Here is a 25,760-nt window from a genome sequence, read left to right on the forward strand (position 1 = left end):
TTCTTTTTATGATACATTATTTCCTCCATTAGTTTTTTATGATACAATTAAAGTCAGAGAGAATGGGACAGTCTGTGTGTCAGCAAGAAATGCTTTTTACATCATTTATTCTAATTTCCAATTAGTCACACGCAAGGCTGATAATTCCTTAGAGTTAAGCTTGATATGTTACATAATTAATGTTTTCTGTGAAACATATAGCCTCATAAATAGTTTCCAGAATTCAAAGACAGTATAATTCTCACAGCTCCTCACCAGAAACTTATTATTCTGCTGGACACTGCTTGAGAAGTTTCAGAGGAAGGAAAGAATGTATCTCTTAAACAACTTTCATTGTTTCCTCTCTCCTCAAATGGTTTTCTTGTGTCTCTTCATGCATCTGGAGGAGACTAAGATGCAAGGGACACAAGTGAAGGAAACATTGATTGCAGTTTAAGAATGGGATGTAACCACTGCCTAGCCCCCCTCCCTCCGACCCTGCCAATTCTCAGGAACGCCCCTGTTGTTCAGACTGATGGCTGGTCGAAAATGTTTGACTTGGCTGCAGTTTTTTTTGTTGTATCTACCAACTGTTCTTCTCTCGTCCGCTTTCCAGGCGAGGCGGAGTTTATCCCGAACAAACCTACTGTTAGCTTAACGTGAATAAACATCCAAGATCAAAAGTTGTAGCATGACACACAGTTAAAGAGCATTAGGAGGACTGCGCTGTGGTTGCTCCGATTGGCTGTTGAGGCTACGTCAACCATTTCACGACGTTTTTTGCGGTGTGAGCCTGTCCTGCAGATAGTGGAGTGAGGCTGTGGGGCTCTGTGAAGCAGTGCAGGGAATACCGACGGAATACTTTTCTTCTGGTGTGGGGGTTCAAGGGGGTCGAAGCGACCGCAGCCTCATAGGAGTTTTTCCACTGAATGCTCCGTGCTTATTTACACTGTAGCTGAAGATATTCGTTTGGATTTACGTCCAAAAGCAAGAAAATGACACATTTCAATAAGGGGCCAGCCTACGGATTGTCTGCTGAAGTGCGAAGCAAAGTAAGTGTTCCAACCGTGTCTTTACGTTTTGTGTCCGAGAGGGAAAACATCTTTCAGGCAGTTTCAAAAATTAACGTTGACGTTTAGCCAACGCATTTGTATTTGAATTGTGTTCATAAAGCCACAAGCCCGTCACCCCTCGTTCATTTTGCCAATGAAAAGCACACGCTTTACAAGATTATCCATCAAATTGGCACTTTTAGGTCCATTGGCTTTCCATCAAAAGCTGGCCAGACTTTCCAGAGTTCACCGAATGGAGCTTCTTTTCAGCTGGGTGTTAAATGAAATTACAATCTGAACGCTCTTCTTTGGGTAAAATAAACTTTTAAGTATAACCTTGCATCAACAAATACAGAGGAAAGTAACGTGAGACTAAGTTAACACTTTTAGCGGAGTTAGGCCTATCTCCCGCGGAGGATTGGATGTAACCTGCAACAAATAAATAAATGTTCAAAACGAAAGCTTTGACGGAGGTTGTCCAAACGTTGTGCCTATGCTGCCAACAAGTAAGCCGGGTGTAACGCGAATAGGCACCATGATTTTTTCCCCCCCGATGATGGGGAAGCAACTTTTCCTTTTGTTCGCCCCTGTTTATGGACCGGATCACAGGAGGAGTTTTCAAACGAATATGGAACCGAACTTATTTTATGATGCTTGTAGGTTGCTTGTATTGTAAATAGGGGTGAATGGACGATTTAAAAAAAAAAAAAAAAATCCAAGTCGAAATTAGTGTTTGTGTAGGGAGGAGCCGTGCCCCAGCTGGGAATGTGAGGCAGCCTCCTGGCATATGGACGTGGGTTATTGATTCCCTGCTTGCATACGTTCCACCGATTTATAGCAGCATTGCCACGCAGACAAGGCGTATTGTGACTGTAGGTGCCTTCTGGTATTAAAATGACAACTAATGCAAACTGTGTATCATGAGGCCGCACGACAAAATCATTTTTCCTTCTTTGAAATAAACACAAATGAAGGGTGTTTTAACAGCATTAGGCTACTTAGAGACAAATGCTGACTGTTGTAGGAAATGTCTGAAGGATGACATCATCAGAACGAGCAGCACTACACAAGCACAGCCTCCATAAAGTTCACATCCTTCCTATCTTCTGCTCAGAGTGCACTTATTGCAAAGATAGATAGATAGATACTTTATTGATCCTGAGGGAGGAGTGCATGCTCCACACATACATTTCATTATATTGATACGGCTCGGCATAGGGAACCTTATTTGAAGAGGATTCTGAATGTTTTTCCATCACATGCACATGCTACGGTTTGCCACCGGTTTCACCGTGGTGTTAAATGATTTAAAGAAGCAATATTTTATGAATTTTCTATTCAGAAGTGAACTAAAATTATCAACAAAATGAGGAGAAATATTGTGTACTGACATTATGTAAAGACATTTATGTATCTTGTTATGTCTGTATGTATAGAGATATCTGCTGAAGTCAGCATGATAACCATCAAGCCTTGGCTGGTCCTGTCTCCCTTTCTTATAATATGACATTTCACCCTAGAAGTCATAATGAATCACTGCAGTGTCCAATCTGTCCTCAGTCCAACAGTACTGAGGTGGTTTTCTTGTTTGCTTTGGTTTAGGCCATAACCGTGATTCAGGCATCTGGCTGTAGATCTCACTGGTGCCTACCCTCCCTTTCAGTCCTGTCCTGTCTGAATTCACCATGTCTTTGCAAGACTCAGAGTCAAATGTAAATCACCGTGGTACCATTTTCTATTACTATTACTGTTCTGTTTCCTGTTTCATGGGGCACATGCTGGTCCCACAAAGACTTTTTACCATGAGCTTACACTGTGAAAGAAGTGCCTGTTAAAAAGTAGTTGCATTTTTCAGTGTCAACATCCCTGTGAACCATTCAAGACAATAACATTACGAAAGCTGAGAAGAGCTGCATGATTAAATCATTTTATCTCCATTCATGAAAGAATGAAGAGAATGTAATCATGTGACCACAAACTCCATGTCAGTTTTTGCTACAAGACAGATTTTCATGCTGTCAAAATTCTATTAAATTTTAAAAATCTGGTTTAAATCTGAAATGTTTTTTGTGTTTATTGATCTCTGTAAATACATTTTAATGATATGAGGTCTTAAAGTTTTTCACACTTGTTAAAACACATTTTTTGAATCCTCCTGACCTTTTCTCAGAATTCTAAACACAAAACTTTTTGCTCGAACTACATTCACAAAACCTCTGATTCTTTTTGCAAACTCATACTATGACCTCAAAATAGTTTTACATGTGCTCAAAACCGAACAATGTTGTCAGATCTTGCAGAAATCGGACAAAATAGAAAAACTTCTGAGCAGGCATTAAACACTACACCAAATAAATGAAAACACAGTGGTCAAGGCATGTTGCTTATGGAGAAATGTTTATTGGTCACAATAAAGTATAACATATGCATTTTTGTATCTCCAAAAGTAAAAGATTTCACAACTCGGTGGATTTAGCATTTACTCTGCATACAACATAAACTATAGTATAGTAGGTACTATGGGGAAAAAAATCATCCTGAAATTGACGAATACAAATGAAAGTGTACAAACTATAATGTACTGTAAAAGGTTAAAACAAACAAACAAACAAAACCTCAAACGGCGATCATTGAGCTTCATTGAGCATCATGCTGTCTTTGGGTTGGGTCAGGCCACAGCACTTCATCCACATCACTCGCTATGTTTGCCCTTGCCAAGAAACGGGGGGAAAGAACCCCTAGAGTGCCGTACCCAGCTCTGACACATCTCCTCGCCAATGTCATCACAGGCTAGTTCCATGACCTCAAGAAGGTTAAGCCTGGTGTAGGGCTGTCGCTCATACACCTTCCATCTCCAAGTGGAGAAAAACTCCTCTATTGCATTGATTCAAGATTCAAGATTCAAGAGTCTTTATTGTCATTATGCAAGCATAACGAAATTTTGTGCAGATTCTCAGCTTCAAAACACACTTATAAATAGGAAAATAAAAAAATTGCACACCTTAGAAGAAAATATAAAAATATAAAATACAAAGTACAAAATGCAGAATACAGAGTGAGGTAGATAAAACAAAGTGCACTAGTGCCAGACTATGTGTATGAGTGTTTCACTGTAGGGGGGTTATTGCTTTAACAGCTCTGGGGAAGAAGCTGTCCCTGAGTCTGTTGGTGCTGGTTTTAATGTTCCTGTACCGCTTTCCTGATGGAAGCGGTACAAACAGTTTGTTGCCCGGGTGGGTGGGGTCTGTGGCAATGCGTCTTGCCTTCTTCTGGACTCGGGCAGTGGAAGGGAGAGTATGGTGGCAAGTATAGGTTAATGAAATTCTGATTGAACCGTTCTCTGACTTGGACAGCACAGTGAAAACTGACATTGTCCCAAACTATAACATAAATAGGTCGCTCAATCATCTCCTGTTCCTGCTGTTTACTTGCATGTCTCTTAAGACCACCAAGAAAGGTGACAAGGTGCTGGGTGTTATATGGCCCCAGAGTGGCATGATGGTGAAGAACACCCCAGTTGCTTGTAGCAGCACACAGTGTTACATTACCACCACGCTGGCCAGGGACGTCAACAGTGGCTCATTGGCCAATTATATTCCTGCCTCTCCTTCTTCTCTTGGTGAGATTGAAGCCAGTTTCATCAGCAAAAATGAGTTCATGGGGTCTCTCCATGGCATCCAGTTCAAACATTCTCTGCAATTAGACGGATATAGTTTTGTAAGTGCTTCAAAGAAACAGGCCTATGCTGTGGAGTACAATGTGTGCATTCTTAACTAACATACATTGTAATGTGATGCCACTGAACATGACAGTAGTATAGTACAGTACCATAGCTAACTGTACACTTACCTGTACTGAAATCGCAGCTCCTTTACCCTTTCAGAATTACGTTCAAAGGACACTCTGTAAATTTGTTTCATTCGTATCCTGTTGCGATGGAGAATACAGTCAGTGGTGGAAAGGCGCACACTATTGATTCCCTCGAAGTCTGTATGGTTCTCAATAATTTGTTGCTTTGTTTTCCGTAGTGTAATGGCATCGTTTTGATGGACAATGTCAGCTACAATGGCCTCCTGCTGAGGTGTGAACATGGGTGTCCTCCCACCCCCGTGTGCAATTCTGCAAAAAAGAGAATGTGCAAAATATATATAATGTAATCTTGAATCAGTGGATCTACAACTTCCTCACTGACAGGAGGCAGCAGGTGAGGCTGGGGAGCATCACCTCCAGCACCAGAACCATCAGTACTGGCGCCCCCCAGGGGTGTGTTCTTTCCCCGCTGCTCTTCTCCCTATACACTAACGACTGCTCCTCAGGGGACCCGTCCGTAAAACTACTTAAGTTTGCGGACGACACAACTGTAGTCGGCCTCATCAAGGATGGTGATGAGGCTGCCTACAGACGTGAAGTAGACCAGCTGGTCCTCTGGTGTGGTCAGAACAACCTGGAGCTTAACCCGCTCAAGACTGTGGAGATGACAGTGGACTTTAGGAAGAACCCACCCACCGTACCTCCTCTTACCATTCTCAACAACACAGTGTCTACTGTGGACTCCTTTAAGTTCCTGGGAACTACAATCGCCCGGGATCTCAAGTGGAAGTCCCACGTAGACCTAATCAGAAAAAAGGCCCAGCAGAGGTTGTATTTTCTGCGACAGCTGAAAAAGTTCAACCTGCCTCAGGAGCTGCTGACCATCTTCTACACCTCCATCGTCCAGTCTGTTCTCTGCACTTCCATCACTGTCTGGTTTGGATCGGCCACCAAACAGGACAGAAACAGACTGCAACGGACAATCAGGTCTGCAGAAAAAATCATCGGGGCCGACCTGCCCTCCATCCAGGACTTATACCAGTCCAGGGTCAAAAAACGGGCAGGAAGCATCACTGCAGACCCCTCACACCCTGCACACAAACTGTTTGATCTGCTTCCCTCTGGTAGGCGTTACAGAGCTCTGTATGCCAAGACCACCAGACACAAAAACAGTTTCTTCCCCCAGGCTGTCTCCCTGATCTCCCCATAAACCACCTGCCATTGTGTGAACCATCACACTGATTGCACTACCTCATTCCACTGTTTGCACTACATGTATATATATATATATATATATTTTTTTTTTTCTTGTAAATATTTATTCTTCTTTTATTATTATTATTGCTTTTTTGTATTTTGTATGGTGCACAGGACAGAGAAAAATCCGGAGTCAAATTCCTTGTATGGTCACACATACTTGGCAAATAAAGCTGATTCTGATTCTGATTCTGATTCTGATTCTGAATCATGAAATATAAATACTGTATACAGTAGTGCTTTATATTTCCAATGATAAAACAGTACAGTAAAGTAGACTGTACCTGTTCTCATGTCTGAATCTCCGGATTATTGTGGACACAGAGAATCAGCTGGAATCAACAAGTGCATCACAGTGACAACTGTGTGTTTGAATGTGAATGTGTTTAGAGTTTTGCAAAAGGAAGGACTGAGATCTGCAAATAGTGTTTTACGAGGTGAAGATAGTTTATGGTTTTGTCAAAATGATGCTCAATTCAGCAAATGAGTTTAGACAACTGAGCAATTGATTCACACAACAGGAATTAGTGTTTTAGCAACTCAGAAAAAGCCGGTTCGACATCAGCATTATGTCATTCTGGCTCTGGAAGTCCCACAGGATCTTGGCCTGGTCATTCTCAACCACATTCTCAATCAGATGTCTTCTATTCAGACATACTAAATGCTGACGTTCCTGTATACTGTGCCAACCACTTCATTATGGCGTTCCATGTACACTGTTCCTGCCATCATCTTAGACCCTGCTGTTATGTGCTTAATTGTCTCAGGGGCATCTTTGCTCAACCTGCACCTGGGGTCCTGCCTGGTGTGGTGGACCCCATCCTCCATTGATCTCGTACTAAGTACCTGTCCTGCCATTGGCAGGATTTCTTGATATCAGCCGCTTCTTCTATTTGATGATGGTTTGTCCTTTTCCTCCTCATCATTACCAGGTTTCTGCTGCCTGAGGTATTCGCTTTGCAGTTCATCTCTGGGGGCCATCTTCCTGATGTATTCCTGGATCTTTGTTGTTTCATCCTGGACAGTGACTCTGACACTCAGAAGTCCTCAGCCTCCCTCGTAGTGTACAGTCTCATTGTGCTTGAATTGGGGTGAAACCCTGCATGCATCATGAGAAGCTTTCTTGTCTTGATGTCAGTGGCCCATATCTCCTCCTTTGGCCAGCTTATTGTGTCAGTGGGGTATCTGATGACTGACAAGGTGTATGTGTTGATGGCCTGGACCTTGTTCTTGCCATTTAGCTGACTTTTCAGGACCTACCTCACTCTGTGTAGGGATTTGACTGCAGCTGACTTCCTTGCAGCCCCCTCATGGTTTCCATTTGCCTGTGGGATCCCAAGGTATTTGTAACTATCCTGAACATCTGTAATGTTGCTTTCTGGTAGCTCAACCACCTCCATTCTGATCATCTTCCCTCTCTTTGTTAACAATGCGACCACTTATCTAGTCGGAATGACATTCCAATGTCATCGCTGTAGATCCTTGGTGTACAGCTTGATCCATGTAGAGGGGGTGGCTGATGGTTGCCCCATTCAGAACTGGTATCTGTAACCACTCTTTGTGATGATCTCGCTGAGGGGGTTCATTCCTATGCAGAACAGCAACGGGGATAGTGCAACACCTTGGTATATGCCGCACTTGATGGCCTTTAGAGTTGTCTTCCACAGTCCCATGGAGTTCTTTATGAAGACTTTTAGTGTCCTGTTGATGTTGTACATTTCTAGGCATTCCAGTAGCCATGTGTGTGGCATTGAGTCTGAGGCAGTCAGTCCACGTGGGGCACAAGTAGAGACCCTACTTGTGCCCCTAGTCTTGCAGTCGTGAGTGACTGCTCTGTCGACGAGTAGTTAGTGCTTAGCTCCCCTGGTATTGCTATATTGCTACCAAATCCTTCTGAGCCCCACTCATGTATATATCCATGGGCCTACTTATCTTAGCCACTGTGTGTGTGATGTGTGAATTGGCTCTATAGAAATAAACTACATTGAATATATATGAGAACTACATATTGAAGCAAGACTTAACTGCTAGATAATATTATTATTTTTTTCTTTTTATGCAAAACTGAGGAACTGAAGATGGCACAAAGTTGCTATTATCCGTGTGTCTGTCTGTGTGAATGGTTACCTCTCCTAATGAGCAGACAGCACTTTGGATTGTAGCCTCTGCCATCTGTGTGTTTAAGTGTATGTAAATGCTGACTTGTGTTGCTTTGTGCTTTGATTGAACTGTCAGAGTAGGAAAAAGTGCTAGTCCATTTACCATTTATTTACCATGTCTGCTTTCACTGCTATAATGAAGTGATTTAATTATATTAGCAGAATGTTTTTTTTCAATAATACGCATGTGTAGCGGCTGCTGTTTTTGCTCAGAACTGGCTTGTATGTATCCCTTTGAATCGAAAAATTCCCTAACCACGACAGTGGTCAAACCAAACCATCCACATTCACATTCCACCATGCAGTAAATTCTGTTTGTAGTCACACTCTGAATTGAAATGTTTAGTAGTGTCTTTCAGGAGCAACATGTCTTTTTAGCATGCCCTTGTTTTTCACTCTGATGGTTATGGTTATCCAAATCAGGCCAGCCAGCTTCTTTATTTTCAAAAAGTCACTGGTGAGTTGGCTGAAACTGGAGCTCCACCCAGGAAGCAGAGAGGCAATTTACCACTAACATTTATGGAGTATTTAGTTGGGTGACTAAATTATTTTATTACATTCGTGGACGTGTGCTGGGCTAGCAGGGATGTCTCCAATAGGCAAGCTGTCAACCTACTTTGCACATCTCTGCAGCACTTAAACATTTTCCATATCCACCTGTGGCATGGGTCAGCACACAATTTCTCATAAATTGCATTGAGAGCTTGCAATTGACCCCAGTTTCTTTTTATTCAGCTACTGCTACAAGTGCTTTGGGAAACAAAACCTAAAGAGCAAGAATAAAACAACTTAAAAGAGCAAAAAACCTGTTTAGCTAGCAGTGTCTGGAATTTTCCAGTGTGATAAAACTGGCTGTACTTGATCTGCATGGCAGATGTGAATCTTACCTGGGTGTGATGCACACTCAGACTGCACATACCTCAGGCATCATGCCCATGTTGTGCTCGCATTCGAGGTTTGGGCATACTTAGCTGAAGTATCAGTTACATCTAATGTACCTTTTAAGAATATCATCATAGTATAATGTGTCAGTGATGAAAGAAAATCCTCATCGAGGAGCTTACTGAAGTTTATTGTTTTTGTTCTGTAAGTAGTTCTCTTACTTGTGTGATCAAAAACATAAATCTGATGCTGAATTCTTGAATAGAAAGGCTTGAATGAACAACTTCCAGGTAGATCAGCCCAGTTCTTATTAAAGCCTGCCCATTCCAGGTGCAGATATAGGTAATTAAGTTGGTTGAACTAATAGATAATGAACCGATAATGTGTGCTTGTTTATCACCACAGACAAGCAGTCACTTCATTTTGATGATCTTCTCCTCTGGAGATCATCAAAAATGTGAGAACTCACTGTTCCACTGTCACAGATAGCCACTCCCCCTAAATGAGATGAGAAAATATCATTTCTCTTTCCGCTGCTTCAGCCAACTATTTGTCATTTCATGTGCATCATCAACTCAGAATCTCTTTTTGAGGACATAGGAATTAGAGTTGGCAATCAGACGTCTTTCTTCACAGTTGCTTCAACTTTTAGTACAATTCAGCATGCACTTGTGCTCACACAGAAAACAACTCTGTTTTTGACTTGTGTTGCTTGCCGTGTATTGACAGCAAGATCATTTGTATTTCTTTGCCACAAACAGCCCACATACCTTCATTCCCACTACTGTTAGACTGTACAACTCAACAGTCTAGTCCCCTTTTCCTCCCTTATGCGGACTTGTACTGTATATTGTACTGTGTTTACTTGTAAATTGTTTATTTATCATCTCTATATTTTTGTAACTGTTTTTGCACTCTTTTTCTGTTCTTGTGAGCTGCCACGACAAGTGAATTTCCCCACTGTGGAATCGATAAAGTTCATCTTAATCTTAATCTTACTGTACACCAAGGACTAATTTCACTCCACAGTCTTCTTTCTCCAACCTCTATTTCCAAGTAGATTTACCCATCACTCTGCAGTCAAGATACAGATACTAATTACAGTTACATTTCAGCTTGGTGCTGCAGACAAGTTGAGAAATGAGAGTGCAGTCTGCTTTTATACCTCAGATGTTTAATTTTCTGTGCTCTCTTCCAGCTGGTAAACTGCTGGTAGTTTATTTCCCCCAAATCCCCAGCTCTGCCACCGTCTTTCTCCTTTACAATATTCTACATAGTGACATGCAATGCAAATGGAATATTTTCAAGATACCACTTATTGGAAAAGTGAATATGGCTGATTACTGAATATTGGATCCAGTAATCATCCAATCAGTTTATCCCTAATGTATGCAGGGCCCAATAGCTTTAGAGAGTGAAGAATATGCTTGTAGAACTTGGAACATTAGTTATGTGCAAATATTCTTTTGTCTAATTCAAGATTTTTGCTGCTTTTCTCCTGCAATTATTTTAAAACAAAACCTCCCATTTCATTTTAGAGACTGAGAAGAAATATTGTGAACATGGGACTGATGTTAATCAGTGTATTGCCATGCCAGGTCTGAAGTCTGCTCTCCCAGTTGAGGTACATACAGTATATACCAAACTTTTTACATTAGTCGCATACTAACATTACATTCCTCTGCCGTCAGAGATATCAATGCCTCCCATTACAATGCATGGTGACGTCATAAAGCACAATACGAATATACACCAAGACACTTGGTGCCCCAGTGAGATATTTTGCAGGCAACAAATGATAACAAGAGAATGTTGTTATTCCCAAGGAAGTAGCCTTGGGATGTCCTGCCCCAAAATGTGGAGAGTCAGGCAGATGTTACCAGTCATCTTTAATATAGTTGGTAAACCTACTGTTTTGAAATCCTTTGCTAATTGTAGAAATCATTGTTCATAGCATGAGCATCACATCACTGAAGATGTCCCAAGCTGAACCTGAGTATCCTAAACATCAGTATTTGAGCTGATCAGGGCATATTTTAACGGATCAGTGTGGGTCTGAATATATCTGATCTAATGCCATTCATTTCTTGATTGTATCTTACTATGTTTTTTCTCTTCACTCTGCTAGTCCTGCAAAGCTGCTATTTTTTATGACAGTGGGGCTCTGTAGTGCCACATTTCACTGCACATGTGTGCTAATTTGCAAAATTATTTAGCCACAGTGATGCAAGTGACTGGGTTCTGATACCTGGATTGACAAAATACACATTTACTAAGCTCTGTTGCTAAAGAATCCGTCGTTGAAACTGTGTGTACAAAACATTCAGCCAGGAGCCTCTCATTTTCAGTCCCCACTACCATTGCTTGCACTGGTTAAATGGCAAATGTCACCAGCAGCAGTTTGTATCTTGAGTCAGTAATTAATGCTGACCATGTAATCTTATCGCAGGCCAAAATGAAACATGTCTGTTGTCCGTTTGTGATCATTTTTGTGGAAAGAAGCTTGACCCTGTTACTGTACAATCAGAGTGGACTGAAGGTTTCTAACAACTCAGGAGTCACATTCTCCCAGTTAAGCTTAATTTAAGATGACCACTTCAATAATTTTTAATCCGAACTTTCAGATCTTTGATCAATTAGCTCTAGTAGTGAAAAATGAGGTGAGTCAGATGCATGTTAACTCAAATACACTATATAGACAAAAGTATTGGCCCACCTGACCATTACACCAACAGAGAATTAATAAGGAGTTGGTCCCCACTTTGAATCTATGACAGCTTTCTGGAAAGGCTTTGCATAAGATTTTTTATGTGAATTTTTGCCCATTCATGCAGTAGATAATTTGTAAGGTCAGGCACTGACTTGCAGTCTTCGTTCCAGTTCATCCCAAAAAGTGTTCGGAGGGGTTGAGGTAAGGGTTTTGTGTGGACCAGTCAAATTCTTCCTCACCAAACCCATCCAACCATTTCCTTACTGTGGCTGGCCCATACTATCCAGTGTAGCCTCAGCATGAGCAGTGGAATTGGGGTAAGGCATACAGAAGACAGTATAGCCAAGGGTGAGCCAGCACATCTTGTCCCAGTGGGCTATTTGATTCTGACAGGGAAACCACAGTGTGTTGTTTCTTCCGAAGCAAACAGGTCGACTTCTGCTTTGCCGTACTTCTCCCAGATCATCTGAAGCACAGTTTGCAAGCATATCTGCAGCCTTGTTTTGCACACCTGGGAAATGCATTGCCCTGAGACCTGCAAAGCAGGTGAGGCCCACTGAAGGCGTCTCTGAGCCTCCCACAGGGATTGGGTGCGTCTCGTGCCCCCCGATTGCTTACATGATAGACCATTAAAATTTTGTCCAATCGGTCAAGAACTTTCCTGTCCTAAAGGGGAAGAAAATGTCTGAGTGCTAGGTGTACTGAACGCAGGTCCGGGACATTTATGTGCAGTAGTCTCTGTTGAGAACTCCAGTTCGTCCCTGACTGCTCTGTGGTCCCACACAACCCCCATCCTGAAAGGGAAGAGTCTGTTGCCACTCCCTCTCTGTGGGAGGAGAGTGAGCCAAGGTGAATGCTACAACACAGAAAAGCTTTGTTTCTCCAGGGTTTCAGAGACAGAAGACACCAGCCTGAAACCATCACCATCTGTTTTTGATCCAGATCTGTAAGGGATGCAATGAAATGCAATGCAATGAAAGAAGCTCTTGAGGGACCAGCACTGCTGTCATCAGTTTACCAAGCAGCCTGAGGAATAGGCTTTTTTAGAACAGCGAGAATGTCTGCAGTCCTCTGGGGAGAGGTACACGCCCTCATCAACATGGCGTCAAGGAAAACACAGGTGAACATAACTCGTTGTTTGGGAACTAGAAGGTTAACAGTGAGCCCCAGCTGAGTCACATGTACCAAAAGAAATTTTGTGTCACTGATTTTCTGCTCCTGAGTCGGGGCACATATCAATCAGTCATCCAGGTAAAGAAGAATTTGCGTACTCTTTGACTGCAAAGCAGACAGTGCTGCAGTGCACCTCGAGAAGATCCGAGGATTGAGCAAGAGCCCAATTGGGAGCACTTGAAACTGGTACACCTGACATATTGAAGGCAAAATGGCTATGGAGTGCATTTGAAAAAGGCACTTGAGGGCAGCGTCCAGACTGAGACGTGATATGGCCAACTGAACGGCTTGTTCGATTAGTTCCTGTCTTAGGTGTTCAATGCCAAGACACGGTGGTCACCTGTCATGGCCATCCTCAGGGCTGAGGGGACCCAAACAGGAGTTCCATACCAATAGCATTTACAGCGGTGCTGGCTAATATCCAGCAAACCAATAGCTGTAATGCGGCCACACCTCATTGCATACTAGCATGCAATCATTTCGCAGATATGCCAAGCTGACAAAGTAGCTATAGAGCAAGAAATACTCAGCTGCAGTTCCAGTCATCAGGCACCTCTGCATGATGGGTGGAGTAAACTTTAAACTGTACACAAGGTAATCAACCAGCAGTGAGTGGAGACGCTCAGTGGTAGCAGGGTGCATCCACCAGGAAAATAAAAAGTATTTAAGGTATTTACGTGCCTACATCAGCCAGGTCACAAGTGACTTTGTTGGCATTAGGTCTCGCACTTCAGCACATGTGCGACAATGTCATCCAGGTATTACATACCGTCTCTGGCGGTCAGGAAGAATGAAATAGAAACACAAGTGTCCCTTAAAAGTATTAGTATCCATTCTGTCCACTTGTGTCTTTCATGATTCTTCCAGACAAAATATCACAGACAGCTACATTCACCTGGCAGAATTCTGTTTTGACATTACAGTTCCTCCACTTTACATACGATGTATCTGGTTTTCTTCTACATCTGCAGTGGTGTAGTTTTTTGCAGTAAAACCTCCTCTGTCACAGAGTGAACACAATATGAACACGACAGGCAGGGGGCCCAACTGCGTACCATTGCATCAAGTATGTTCATGCTCTTCTCCAAGCTGCATACATCACATTCCTGAAATTCTTCAGCAAAAAACATTTTGATGAAGACCTCATCCTCCAGGCCTGTAGCCTACCCCCATTCTCTTTTCACCCTTGACAATGGCATTACAGTACAGTCTGGGTAGCACACATGTGTTTTCAGGTTATCAGAAAAAAAAGTGCTTACAGTCAAATGACTTGAATTTTAAGTTAAGATCCTGCAGTGTTCACAGCATTGAAAGAAAAAAAACCAGGAGAACCAGGAATGAGTTTAATGAATAATGCATAAATGAATACGAATACACGTTAATGTAATGTGCAGTGTAACCACAAACTTCCCTGCCCACTTCAGGGTCCGGGTGGTGTACAGGCCCTGCACGGAAGGCAGATTGCAGCCAATCACATTCTCAGTGGTGCGAACCATGCGCAGGCTGCTCTCGTCCTCAGCATAGCAGACTGTGATGGAAGTGGTGTGGATGCACTCAAATGATCCACTTGCTGGGAAAGCTTGTCCTTCAACAGAGCTGGGATGATCATGCTGAAAGCAGAGCAAAAGTCCACAAACAGGAACCTGGCATAGGATCCTAAGGAATCTAGGTGCACAGGGATGAAGTGGAGGGTCATATTCACAGCACTGTCTGCAGACCTGTTGGCTCTGTAGGCAAAGTGCAGGGGATTCAGGAAGGCTTCTGTGAGGGTCTTGCAATGGAACAAAACAAAGTGCTCAAAAGTCTTCATGAGCACAGAGGTCAGGGCGATGGTTCTCCACCAAGGAGTACATGTTTTAGGTTTGGTTTGGCAGTTTGTCAGCAGGATAATGGATAAACTGCAGGCCTGAAGGTCATAGCATGGGCCAAGGAACCTAAAGAACTCAATAAATCTTAAAGTGAATCCCAGTCCACTACTCTACTGAGGCAGTGTTTGGAGAAACACTACTGGTTGTAGAAAGTAACTTGCCTGGAACATTTTAAAACATTCCTTATTATAGCCAACTCTTTCTTGTATCATTACATCCTCATAACACTCATAAAGTGAAGTAACCAGTTGTGTCGAAGAGTGAAACCTTAAACTTAAGCTCCCTAACTTCAGGTCACTTCAGGTCTATCTCTTCTTCTTCTTATCGTCTCGTGTTTTTTTTTCCCCATGATGTCTTCTGCTCAGCCCACATCTTTTCACCAGGGTCATGACCTCAAGTGGTGACTGACCCATTGGCCTTTGCCAGATCTTCCCAGAAGGAGAAGCATGTGGTACTCATCAAAAAAATGTGTCATCATCAAAATATATTAACTAGATTGCATGTGGTTCACATCTTCTTGTGAAACAGATAGGGTAGATTGAAGATTTCAGACCACTGCTTTTGTAAACAGTGAATGCTGTAACTCCTTAGCATGATCTAAGATTAAGCTATGACCTGATGCGATACACACTACCTTTTTAAATCTGTGAGTCGTTATCTCTTTCCATCTATTTTTTTTTTTTTTTTTTTTGTGAAGTGGCGTTAAATGTTGGCTTGTCTGTTTCATGTTCAGACCAACATGAAAAAATGTAAAATGTAAAAATAGTCCATATAGCTTTATTGAATGGAATCCGCTTGGTGATGGAGTAGTTCTACCAACTGAGGAATAAAGATGTTGAACATTTCTCAAACTTTGTCATAGCCACACTTAACCTAACAATACCAGGTGATGGCCATTTAAACATCTGCAAGCACACATTCTTGGTGGATTACTTTGTAAAATGAACGATCTTTGCTGTGTCTGTATCTTTGCTGTTTACCTCATGATCATGAAAAGGTGTGAAAGGTAAAATTATTACCCATGTAGTAACTTTACAGGGTACAATCCCTTCTCATAGTGTTTAATGTCTCACCGGTGCCTGAAACAACATGCCCCCACCAGCACTTTGCCTTGCATAAAACATACGGCCAAAGGTCAGATGGCATGACCACAAAGTCGATCATTGACCTCCAACCTAGGATGTCCTGGTGCCACGTGCACTTATGGACATCCTTATGCTTGAACATGGTGTTTGTTATAGACATACTGTGACTAACACAGAAGTTCACAAAACACTACTCAGGTTCAGATCGGGGAGGCCGTTCCTCCCAATCATGCCCTTCCAGGTGTCCTGTGGTACTTCTGCAAATTCCAAATGAAAATTTCCAATCTCTTGTGTGTCACATTTCCATCCATTTTCTATACTGCTTATCTGTCACGGTCGGGGGGGGGGGGGCTGGGATCTATCCCAGCTGACTAAGGGTGAGAAGTGGGGTACACCCTGGACTGGTTGACAGTCAATGCCGGACTGGGATTCAAACCTGGAATTCTCTTGCTATGAACTGACAGTGCTAACCACTGCACTGCTGTGCCGCTCCTGTGACACACATACCCTGCCTGGCCAAAAGAAAAGTCGCCACCTGGATTTAACTCAGAAAATAGGTACGAGCCTCCTATCTTTCAGCTGGCAACAAGTTATTTAACCCCAACTGCTGCAAAGAGTTGCTTCTCATTTCTTACACAACCATGTCAAAAGACACATCCCGTGGTCGTGGAAAAGATGTTAGTCTGTTTGAGAAGGGTCAAATCATTGGTATGCATCAACCAGAGAAAGCATATAAGGACACTGCAGAAACTACTAATATTGGTTTAAGAACTGTTCCATTATAAACTGGAAGGATAGTGGGGACCCATCGTCACCGAGGAAGAAATGTGGCCGGAAAAAAATCCTGAATGATCTCTGTTCTTGGCCACAGAGACTCAAACCAGGACTTGGTCCTGGTCCTGGTCCCGGTCCCGGTCCTGGTCCTGTTGTTACTATTGCACATTTCTAGTCTGTGTGTCAATATGTGCAATCCGAACAGCTACTCATCTCTGTATCATCAGTCTTTTTCTCAGTTTAGTAAAACAAAAAAAGATTAATAAATAAAAAAAGGGACTTTCTTTCAGTCCTAGTCTTAATCCTACTCTTGTCACTGAAGGTCATAGTTGGATTATACCAGCTGGGTTTCTGATGGAAAAGTAGAACAGAGTACAAATGCACATTATTTTAAAACTTGTTGCTTCTCATTATCGTATAGGGCTGTGACTACCATAGTGACCAAATGCAACTTGAACTTATTGGTTCAAATTATTATATTTCTTTTCCAAAATGGAATACAGAATTAACATGACATTTTGTCTTTCAGATTGCTCAGAAATATGACCCACAGAAGGAGGAGGAACTCCGCTTCTGGATTGAGGAGGTAACAGGAATGTCTATTGGAGAGAACTTCCAGAAGGGCTTGAAAGATGGAGTCATACTCTGCGAGTAAGTCGTGTGTTTGTGTGCATGCGTGCATGTGTGTTGCAGATGTGTGAACTTAGATTTTTGTAAGTCCTTATCTGTATTCACCGTATTACCTGTAGTAGATGGCGGTTGGGACGCCCCCAGTGTAAAGAATTCAGTTCATTTCAATTTTAATAGTTATCTTATGACTTCTCCAAATAGTCCAGCCACAATCCATTGGAATCTCACAAAAATGAGACCTGCACCAAAACTCTAGCGAAGATGCCAAGTTAGTAACATGCTTTTAAGGGACATGAATGTGTGTAGAAAGAGAGGGGGAGGAGAAGGATTCAGATGGCCAGCGTATCATGGGAAGTCCCCTGGCAGTCTAAGTCAGTTCCAACTTTAAACTTTATTAAAAAGGAAAGTTTTAAGCCTGCTCTTAAACACGGATAGGGTGTCTGCCTCCTGGAAAAGAAACTGCAAGATGGTCCCACAGAAGGGGACCTTGATAACTGAAGGTTCTGGTTCCCTTTCTACTTTTGGAGACTAGATGAGGAACCCTGCACCGTGGGAGCTTAGCATTCTCGTCAAATAACAGGGTACTTTGAGCTTGTTGATATATGAAGGTGTCAGACCATTAAATGCTTTGTTGGTGAAAACATGTATTTTAAATGCTGTAGAGAAGCTAATATGGGAGAAATATGATCTCTTAAACTCTTATTGAGATAGGATGTGCCTGATTTTTGTGAGCAAGAATACTACTACGCAACCTAAGCTACTCCTGTGGAAGGGGCAGCAGAAAAACACATTTTAGCCTTCATCAAAAGCGGACCTAAAAAAAAAAACTGAAAATAATTATGGATATTGAACCAAAGGATACTGTAGAAAGAGTAGCTCAAAGAGTAGTTCCTTAAAGGAATAGGGCATTACTTTGTAATATAAACCCATAATCATAAATCCAACACTGATTGTTCTCAGTTATTATTGTTGTTGTCAGCATGGTTGTTAGTGTCAATGTCTATGATGGCTTAGGATGAGTCTGTCGACCAGTCAGAGGCTGTGTTGCTGAATTGTCGACCAGATGATGGCTCAAGATGGGCGGCCATCAGCCTTGACCGGTTGGGTTGAGAGAGAGAGAGAGAGAGAGAGAGAGAGAGAGAGAGAGAGACAGACAGACAGACAGACAGACAAGGAGAGAGAGGGAGAGTTTCCCTGTGGTTTTGACATAAACAGTAATTTTAAATTGTAAAACGACACAGCCTCAGTCAGTTAGTTTGCTTATGTCATTGTGTCCCTTTGGTGAACCTCAACTGAAAGAAACTCCAAAGTTATACAACAACACAAACAAACTAACTGATCAAGGCACCAGTAGACCAGCTACTTCAACGTTCTGCAAGGTAGAATTACTGTTCCTGTCAAAGGTCGCTCATGCAACCCTCCTTCAGAAAACCCAAACCTTTATTGCTAAAAGGGATACTGACAAGGCAAAACTTAGTATTCGTAAAGGTGTCTTCCATGGTTGATGGGTCACATTATGTTCTGATATATTTTGTGTTTTCTTTGCTCTCTTAGACTGGTTAATAAGCTGCAACCTGGTTCAGTAAAGAAAATCAACCTTTCACAACCGAACTGGCACAAGGTAAGTTCTGAACTGGAAACAGTGCAGGGTTTCCTCATTGCCTGCTGATCATAAAAAGTCAATGAAAGAAAGCAATTTAAAAGTAAGCATCAAGAAAGTGACATTCAGCTCCTTTCACTCCAGTCACAGCACATTAGACTTTGAGGAAAGGTGGGCTTATTCATGACGTTTTTATTGCTTTTTACTAACCGCTTTGTGTGGTGTCATTGCTTCCTCCTTTTGTTTGAGTCCCAGAGCCCATCACTTCTTTTTTCTCTTTTTTTCATGTTTTTTTTTCCCGCAGCTGGAAAACCTTGGGAATTTCATCAAAGCTATCTTGGCTTATGGCCTAAAGCCCAATGACATCTTTGAGGCCAATGACCTGTTTGAAAATGGGAACATGACTCAAGTCCAGACCACACTGCTTGCATTGGCCAGCATGGTGAATGAACACACAGTACACAGGGTCGTTGTCTACTGAGGAACACAGTTTCTGTTGTTAAATCTAATGTCACATCAGTACTTTGACCAGGATGTCCTCTCTGTTAGGCCAAGACCAAAGGTATGGACACAAAAATTGATATCGGGGTGAAATATGCAGACAAACAAGCTCGACATTTTGACGATGAGAAGATCAAGGCTGGTCAGTGTGTCATTGGACTGCAGGTAAATATATATATTAATAACACCAACAAAAAATACATTTTATTTAATTTTATGATGACCTTCTGGGTCACCTTACACATAAAATTAGCAGTAACAATAAAGTGTAGGAGTAGAGATTTTTGGGTCCAGGCCAGAGTTTAAGTCTGAACCTCCTCCCCAACAATTAACTGCTGCGAAGGTAAAAAGTTCCTGGAGTCCCAAAAATTATCAAGAGTCAACATCACATCCACCACAACAAGAACATCAGTAATAAAACATCAATACAATCAATGTTAAGGTAATGGAGTAAGCAGTTTAAAGCAGAATTTAGCTCAGCAGTGTTTTGAAATTTATATTGTAGTTGATTCAGTTAAAGTGAGCAAGTCAATATAAACTTGTTTTGCTTAAACATATCACTTGGTACAGTGTGGTACTAATACAACTCACCTCTGATAAACTGAGCAGTAGGTTTGGTGTTGAAAAACATCTTTATGGTCTTAGATGGGTAATTCAGCAGAGGTGATGTTATGTGTGTTATGATCCACACACAGCAAACTTACAAGGATATTGCTCTCAGTGTGGGCTGCAAAGCTGATGTATTGTGCTAGATTGAAGTAATCTAACAAAGCTTTAATGAACATAGCATCTGTGTTATCAAAATGAACAATAAATCATCCTTTATGATGTGAGGAGACATTGTACTAAGGGTGGATAAAACCGTCAAGATCAGTGTTTTAAAAATAACTGATGACTTGGGTGGTCTATATGAGTGTACTTGGACAGAGCAGCTGAGCAACTTGGACAGAGAGAAGACTGATAGGTATGAAGTAGAAAGAGTGATGATACTCTCAAGGTAAATCAAAATGAGGTAGCCTCATATGCCTGAAAAACAGAGTTTCATATGAAAACAAACAGAGGTTGGGCTGCTGAATTTAGCTATGGAACAGCATTCTGTGGCTTTTCAGGTTTCCATGAGACTTAAAGAGTCAAGTTTGTGGTCTGTGATGAAGTGACCAAGTGCCTTGGAGGCTGGAGAGGAATGTCTTCATAGTTAAGTTCATCCATTGATGGGTAATAGAATGATAGAAAGTGTGATCCACAACACCATTTTGAGGTTGACCATGATTTCAGTTTAGATCGAGTATTCAGTGAACACAAATGAGGGTTTGACTTAGCAGCAGCAGTCACCCAACTGGAAAAAATTCTGACTGTTGATGTGGTTCTGAAGGCCAATATGTGAACTGATATCTTTAGGTTAATGTTTTTTTGTTTTGTTTTGTTTTTTATAGCTTTAAATTTATTTGGTGCACTGCTAGAGAAATGTATAGATTCAGCATTTTCCCTAGAGTGAGGACTTTTGGGCCGTGTATGCTGTAGAAAGACACACATATTTTTGAAACATAGATATCTTGAATTACTGCATTGAAATCAAGAAATAGTTCCTCCAGAACCGATTCACTGGAACTGATGCTGGTTTCAGTAACCTTCATTTAAAATATCTATGGTTCAATTTATGGTTATTTTAAACAAGTTAGACTGGAATGCGATGGAATTTTCTGAGATCCTATTGCTGGTTTTATGTCCTCAGATGGGAACAAACAAGTGTGCAAGTCAGGCTGGAATGACTGCTTATGGAACCAGAAGACATCTGTATGATCCAAAGACTCAGACGGACAAACCCTATGACCAAACCACCATCAGCCTGCAGATGGGAACCAACAAAGGAGCTAGCCAGGTTAAGATCCACTTGTCTAATGCTGCCTTATTTGGATGTTAAATTTGAAATCTAGTACTTAATATGACTAATATTACTAATATTTTTTTATATATTCAAAAGCAGATGTAGCCTGGGAACACAGTTTCCTGCTGGTGTTGCTCCTGTTTTGCAGTAGCCACAATACACAGTCTCAACTCCTATAGGAAAAATGATTCATTTTAATTATTCAGCTTGTTTTTTTAAATAAGTTGAATACATATTTACTTATAAAAATAGCTCTTTTGTTATTGTGATTCCCATCCCACCCTCATTGACTGCTTTTTCTATTCTTCCGCCCTTCTTTTACTCCATGTACTCTGATATTGTCACATCTCAAAGCGCCCTTCCAGGTCGGTTAGCTTAGCCTCCATCCACATCATACGTTTGGATTCAAGACTCTGCCATGTTAATTCGTTCCTCCGTCTCAGCACTAGGCGACATGTCGTCCTCCGTGTTGCCGCTAGCTTGTGACAGCTGGCTGTCTTCATTGTGGAAATATTCTTTTCTGTGCACCAAACTTTTCGTTCTGTTTTTAGGCATTTTCGGTCCACAGGTAGAACAATTGTCTTAACAATTTACAGGGAAAAAAAATCAAGTTGTGTTTTTTTTTTCTTTCCACTTTTAGCTTGCTGTTATTCTACACTGCTGCCATCCCTCTAGAACCCCCTCTGTGTACATTTTTTAATGTTGTTTCTCAAAGCTATGAGCAGTACAAAGATAATTATATTGGATTAAAGATTAAAATTTATTAGATTAAAGGCAGAAATCTCAGTCACATATCTCAAAACCTGGAGCAAAATGTATAAACCATGTATGTATACCAAAACCATGCATGGGCCTTTCCCACACATAAACGTAAGGCTAAATTCCTGTGCCAAGTTCTTCTCAGGTTTCACAGAAGAGTAATAGAAAACATCCTGACTGGAATCTCTGCAAACTAGCATGAGATGTGCACGAACAAGGACAGGGAAGGTTCCGCATCATGGGATTAAAACCACCGAGAACATCATGGGTGCTGAGCATCTGTAATATTTATGAGATGAACCGCCTGCACAAAGCCCAAAGGATATTAAAAGACAACACCCACCAGCCACAGCATGTTCATCCTGCTGCAGTCTTTCAAAATATACAAAAGTATCTGCTGTGTACCACTAGCATACACAGCAGCTTTCTTCCCATTACTTAATATTGTTTTGTGTTTGGTCTTTGTGCTTAAACAGATTTTTAATTGGGAATCTTTTCATAAGTATGCATCTGGCCCCTGTACAAAAACTCTGTTGTTTTAGAGACAGATAACCAGCAGAGGGAAGTGAGGAAGTGTTATCTAGGAAGGAAGGAAGGAAGGAAGGAACCACTCTGTCTGTGTGTCCTTCAGTTTTTTTGACAGCCTTTCACATTTGACAGGTGCTTTGCTGATTAGTGTAGTGTGATGTATGGATGTATTCTAGACGTAGACTCAACAACGTGGTGCTCTGTAAGCTCTGCCAAATGGAAATAACTTATCACAGCAGTACAACCGCGGTGTACTTACACTTGACACAAAAGATCCCAGACTGCTTTGTCATGATGACAGGAGCAACAGCGAGACAGCGTCATCCTGTTTACTTTTTGCCCCGACCCAGGCATAATATATTAGGGTTGTCAACACAGAGAAAGTGTTTAGTAGTAGTAATTTAAAATGTATTTTTTAAATTCTTTATTTATCCCATGTTAAAAGTAATTTCTGCACCTAACATTCTAACATTGTCTAACATTATTTAACCACTTTGCATTTTCTGTGTATTATAATTACTACTTATGGGTGAGAAAATGGCTTAAACTGATCTTACTGACTGACTCTTATTACAGCCTGTAAATTCTGATACCTTAACTGCATCTTACTGCACTGACTCAGTGAATCAATGTCATAACCATTTCAAGTTTTAAGAGTTTCAAGTTCTTAAGTAAACTCTCTAGGTCTCCAGTTATTATTTTTGATAATAATTATCACAACATGACTGAATAAAATACTAAAATATTAATAAGCCAAGTAAGACATATTTTACATCAATTAAATTTCATATTAAAATCCTAAAAAAAATCTTTAGAATTAGTTTTTGTTGTGAATTAGTGTTTTTGCTCTGTATAAAAAAAAAAGCAAAAATAACAGAATTCCATTAAAAGATAAATATATCTATATATAGATATATATATATATATATATATATTCCATAAAAAAGATAAATATATATATATATATAATACTGTCTTTATCATGTTGTAAAGACTGTGCTGCAATGTGGTTTGCTGCAGGCAGGCATGTCAGCCCCTGGTACCCGCAGGGACATCTTTGACCAGAAGGTTGCGCTGCAGCCGGTGGACAACTCCACCATCTCCCTCCAGATGGGCACCAACAAAGTCGCGTCTCAGAGGGGTATGAGTGTGTACGGCCTGGGTCGACAGGTCTATGACCCCAAATACTGCGCCCCCCCAACAGAGCCGGTCATCCACACAAATGGCAGCCAAGGCACCGGCACCAATGGCTCAGAGATCAGCGACAGTGACTATCAGGCCGAATTCCAGGATGATGATTACCACAGAGGTTATCATGACGACTACAGCTCCCATTACAGCGATCAGGGCATCAACTTTTAGTGGAATCCTCCACCTAGAGAGCAGTATTAACAAGGGTATATTATAAACTGCAGAACAGATCAAGTCTTTTGCTATCCTCACTAGTCTGTTTTTTCTCTTGAAGCATAAAATGAAATGCCTTGAGTGCTTTTCTTCCTTACCTAGACTCTTTGTTCTGAAAAGCAAAGGTTGTAAGAAGTTGTAGTGCCATAGAATAATGAGATACAGTAATGGAAATGTTTTTTTTAAAAAAAGCATAAGAGCATTCTTTTTAATACCTACTTTTTTAAAAAAAGATGTCTTTATGATGGAACACTGAAGTAGTGAGTACTTTGTGGACCAATGGTGTAGCATCAGGTGAAACTGCTGCATTCCGGTGTTGGTATTTCTGGACTGAAACTGTGCTAATGGTCCATGTGAAAGGAATTCCCATGTGTAGTCTTACACCTCCCCTTTCTGTAATCATAAACCCAGCCACAGTTTGTATTCTGTACACTTTTTTTTTTGCTCCATTTAATCACTAGTTTTTGCTTTTTTCAATTCTTATGATGTTGAGCACAATGACTAATATAGTGCAGATGACCAAACTCACATTGACTCGATTTTAAAAACTAGGCTTCTGTTTTCCGTCTCAAGACATATATTTTCATATTGTTCCCTTTGTATCCCAAACTGTATTTATTAGAATTACTACACAAGTCCACTGTTGTATGGTTGGTGTAGAAAAAGTTGGATTATAAATAAAGCCTTAAATTCTTAAATGCTCAAAGCCTGTCTGCGCACTATTGTTACAAACATATTACATGTCTGTACTGGAAGAAGGTGCTACATTCCTCAACATGTTAACAAAGTCAGTTCATGCTGCATTTTATACTTTGGAAAGACTGACCCTAGTAAGTTATAGTAACATGGGGGCTGATTTGCAAAAAACAAATGAAAAAAACAAAACCCAAAAAAACTGTCTATAGCAATCATACTGATATGAATCAAATGTATGTCATGACTATTTTAAACAAAGTACAAGAAAAGTACAAGAGCTCTGCTATGACAATGTAAGAAAGATAAACAACCGTTGAATCTGTAATGTATTATGATGCAATAAATTAATGTAATTTATCAGTGTATAAAAACAGGTAAGCATTTGTCCTTGGTATGTAGCGCTCCATTGTTGTTGTTCCTTCATTAACACATACTGTAGTTTAATTTGACTCACTTTCACATCAGGCCAAAATGTCTGAGGTTATTAGGGACATTATTTAGAAATACCATGCACATAACTATTTTCAGCAATAGTGGTTGTACAAATGTTGCTGAGCCCATGTAGTGATTAATATCTTTTATTTAACTGTGTTTCACAAGCCCGTTTTTGTTTGCGAACAACTGGGCCTTTAGAGGATGCCTGTTTCATATCCAGTTATAGTATCACCTTTTAATACTGAAAATTATTAGAGAGTTTTTTTAACCCTTCCCATATTTGCATCTTTAATATTGGGTAATTATTTCCAAATGTTTTTTTTCCCTCATAAGCTATTGTTAAGAGTGCCCCCATAATTTCAGTAATAAAGTGGAGCTGAAACAATTAGTAAATTCTTCAGTTACTTGTTCGAGAGATTAAAAATCATTCTTTTTTGTGGCCTTTTTGACCGTCAGTAAATGCAAAACATGTTGCAGTGACCCAAATTCTGATGATCATTCGCCCCATCTCATAGTTTTTCTGCTACATGCATGTTTGCTGCTGTCAAATAAAATAACGACTGGTTGAAGAGC

General features: G+C 40.9%; 1 protein-coding gene across 1 annotated transcript; it reads left to right on the forward strand.

The window, feature by feature from the left end:
* The first annotated feature begins 646 nt into the window (after positions 1–646).
* On the forward strand, positions 647–25,760 carry cnn3a (calponin 3, acidic a). Its single transcript, XM_046371433.1, has 7 exons — positions 647–1,031; positions 17,279–17,400; positions 18,934–19,000; positions 19,284–19,421; positions 19,529–19,645; positions 21,213–21,359; positions 23,673–25,760. The coding sequence occupies exons 1-7, from the start codon at positions 975–977 to the stop codon at positions 24,012–24,014; spliced, it is 990 nt and encodes a 329-aa protein (XP_046227389.1). The 5' UTR covers positions 647–974; the 3' UTR covers positions 24,015–25,760.

The sequence above is a fragment of the Scatophagus argus genome, chromosome 18, assembly GCF_020382885.2.
Source record: "Scatophagus argus isolate fScaArg1 chromosome 18, fScaArg1.pri, whole genome shotgun sequence".
In the NCBI taxonomy this organism is placed as follows: Eukaryota; Metazoa; Chordata; class Actinopteri; family Scatophagidae; genus Scatophagus; species Scatophagus argus.

Excerpts from the sequence above, each read along its gene's own strand:
- cnn3a (XM_046371433.1), top strand. The coding sequence starts at position 975 with ATGACACATTTCAATAAGGGGCCAGCCTACGGATTGTCTGCTGAAGTG. Across the intron at positions 19,422-19,528 it reads TGCTTGCATTGGCCAGCATG|GCCAAGACCAAAGGTATGGA; the intron begins GTGAATGAACAC and ends CCTCTCTGTTAG. Across the intron at positions 21,360-23,672 it reads CCAACAAAGGAGCTAGCCAG|GCAGGCATGTCAGCCCCTGG; the intron begins GTTAAGATCCAC and ends GGTTTGCTGCAG.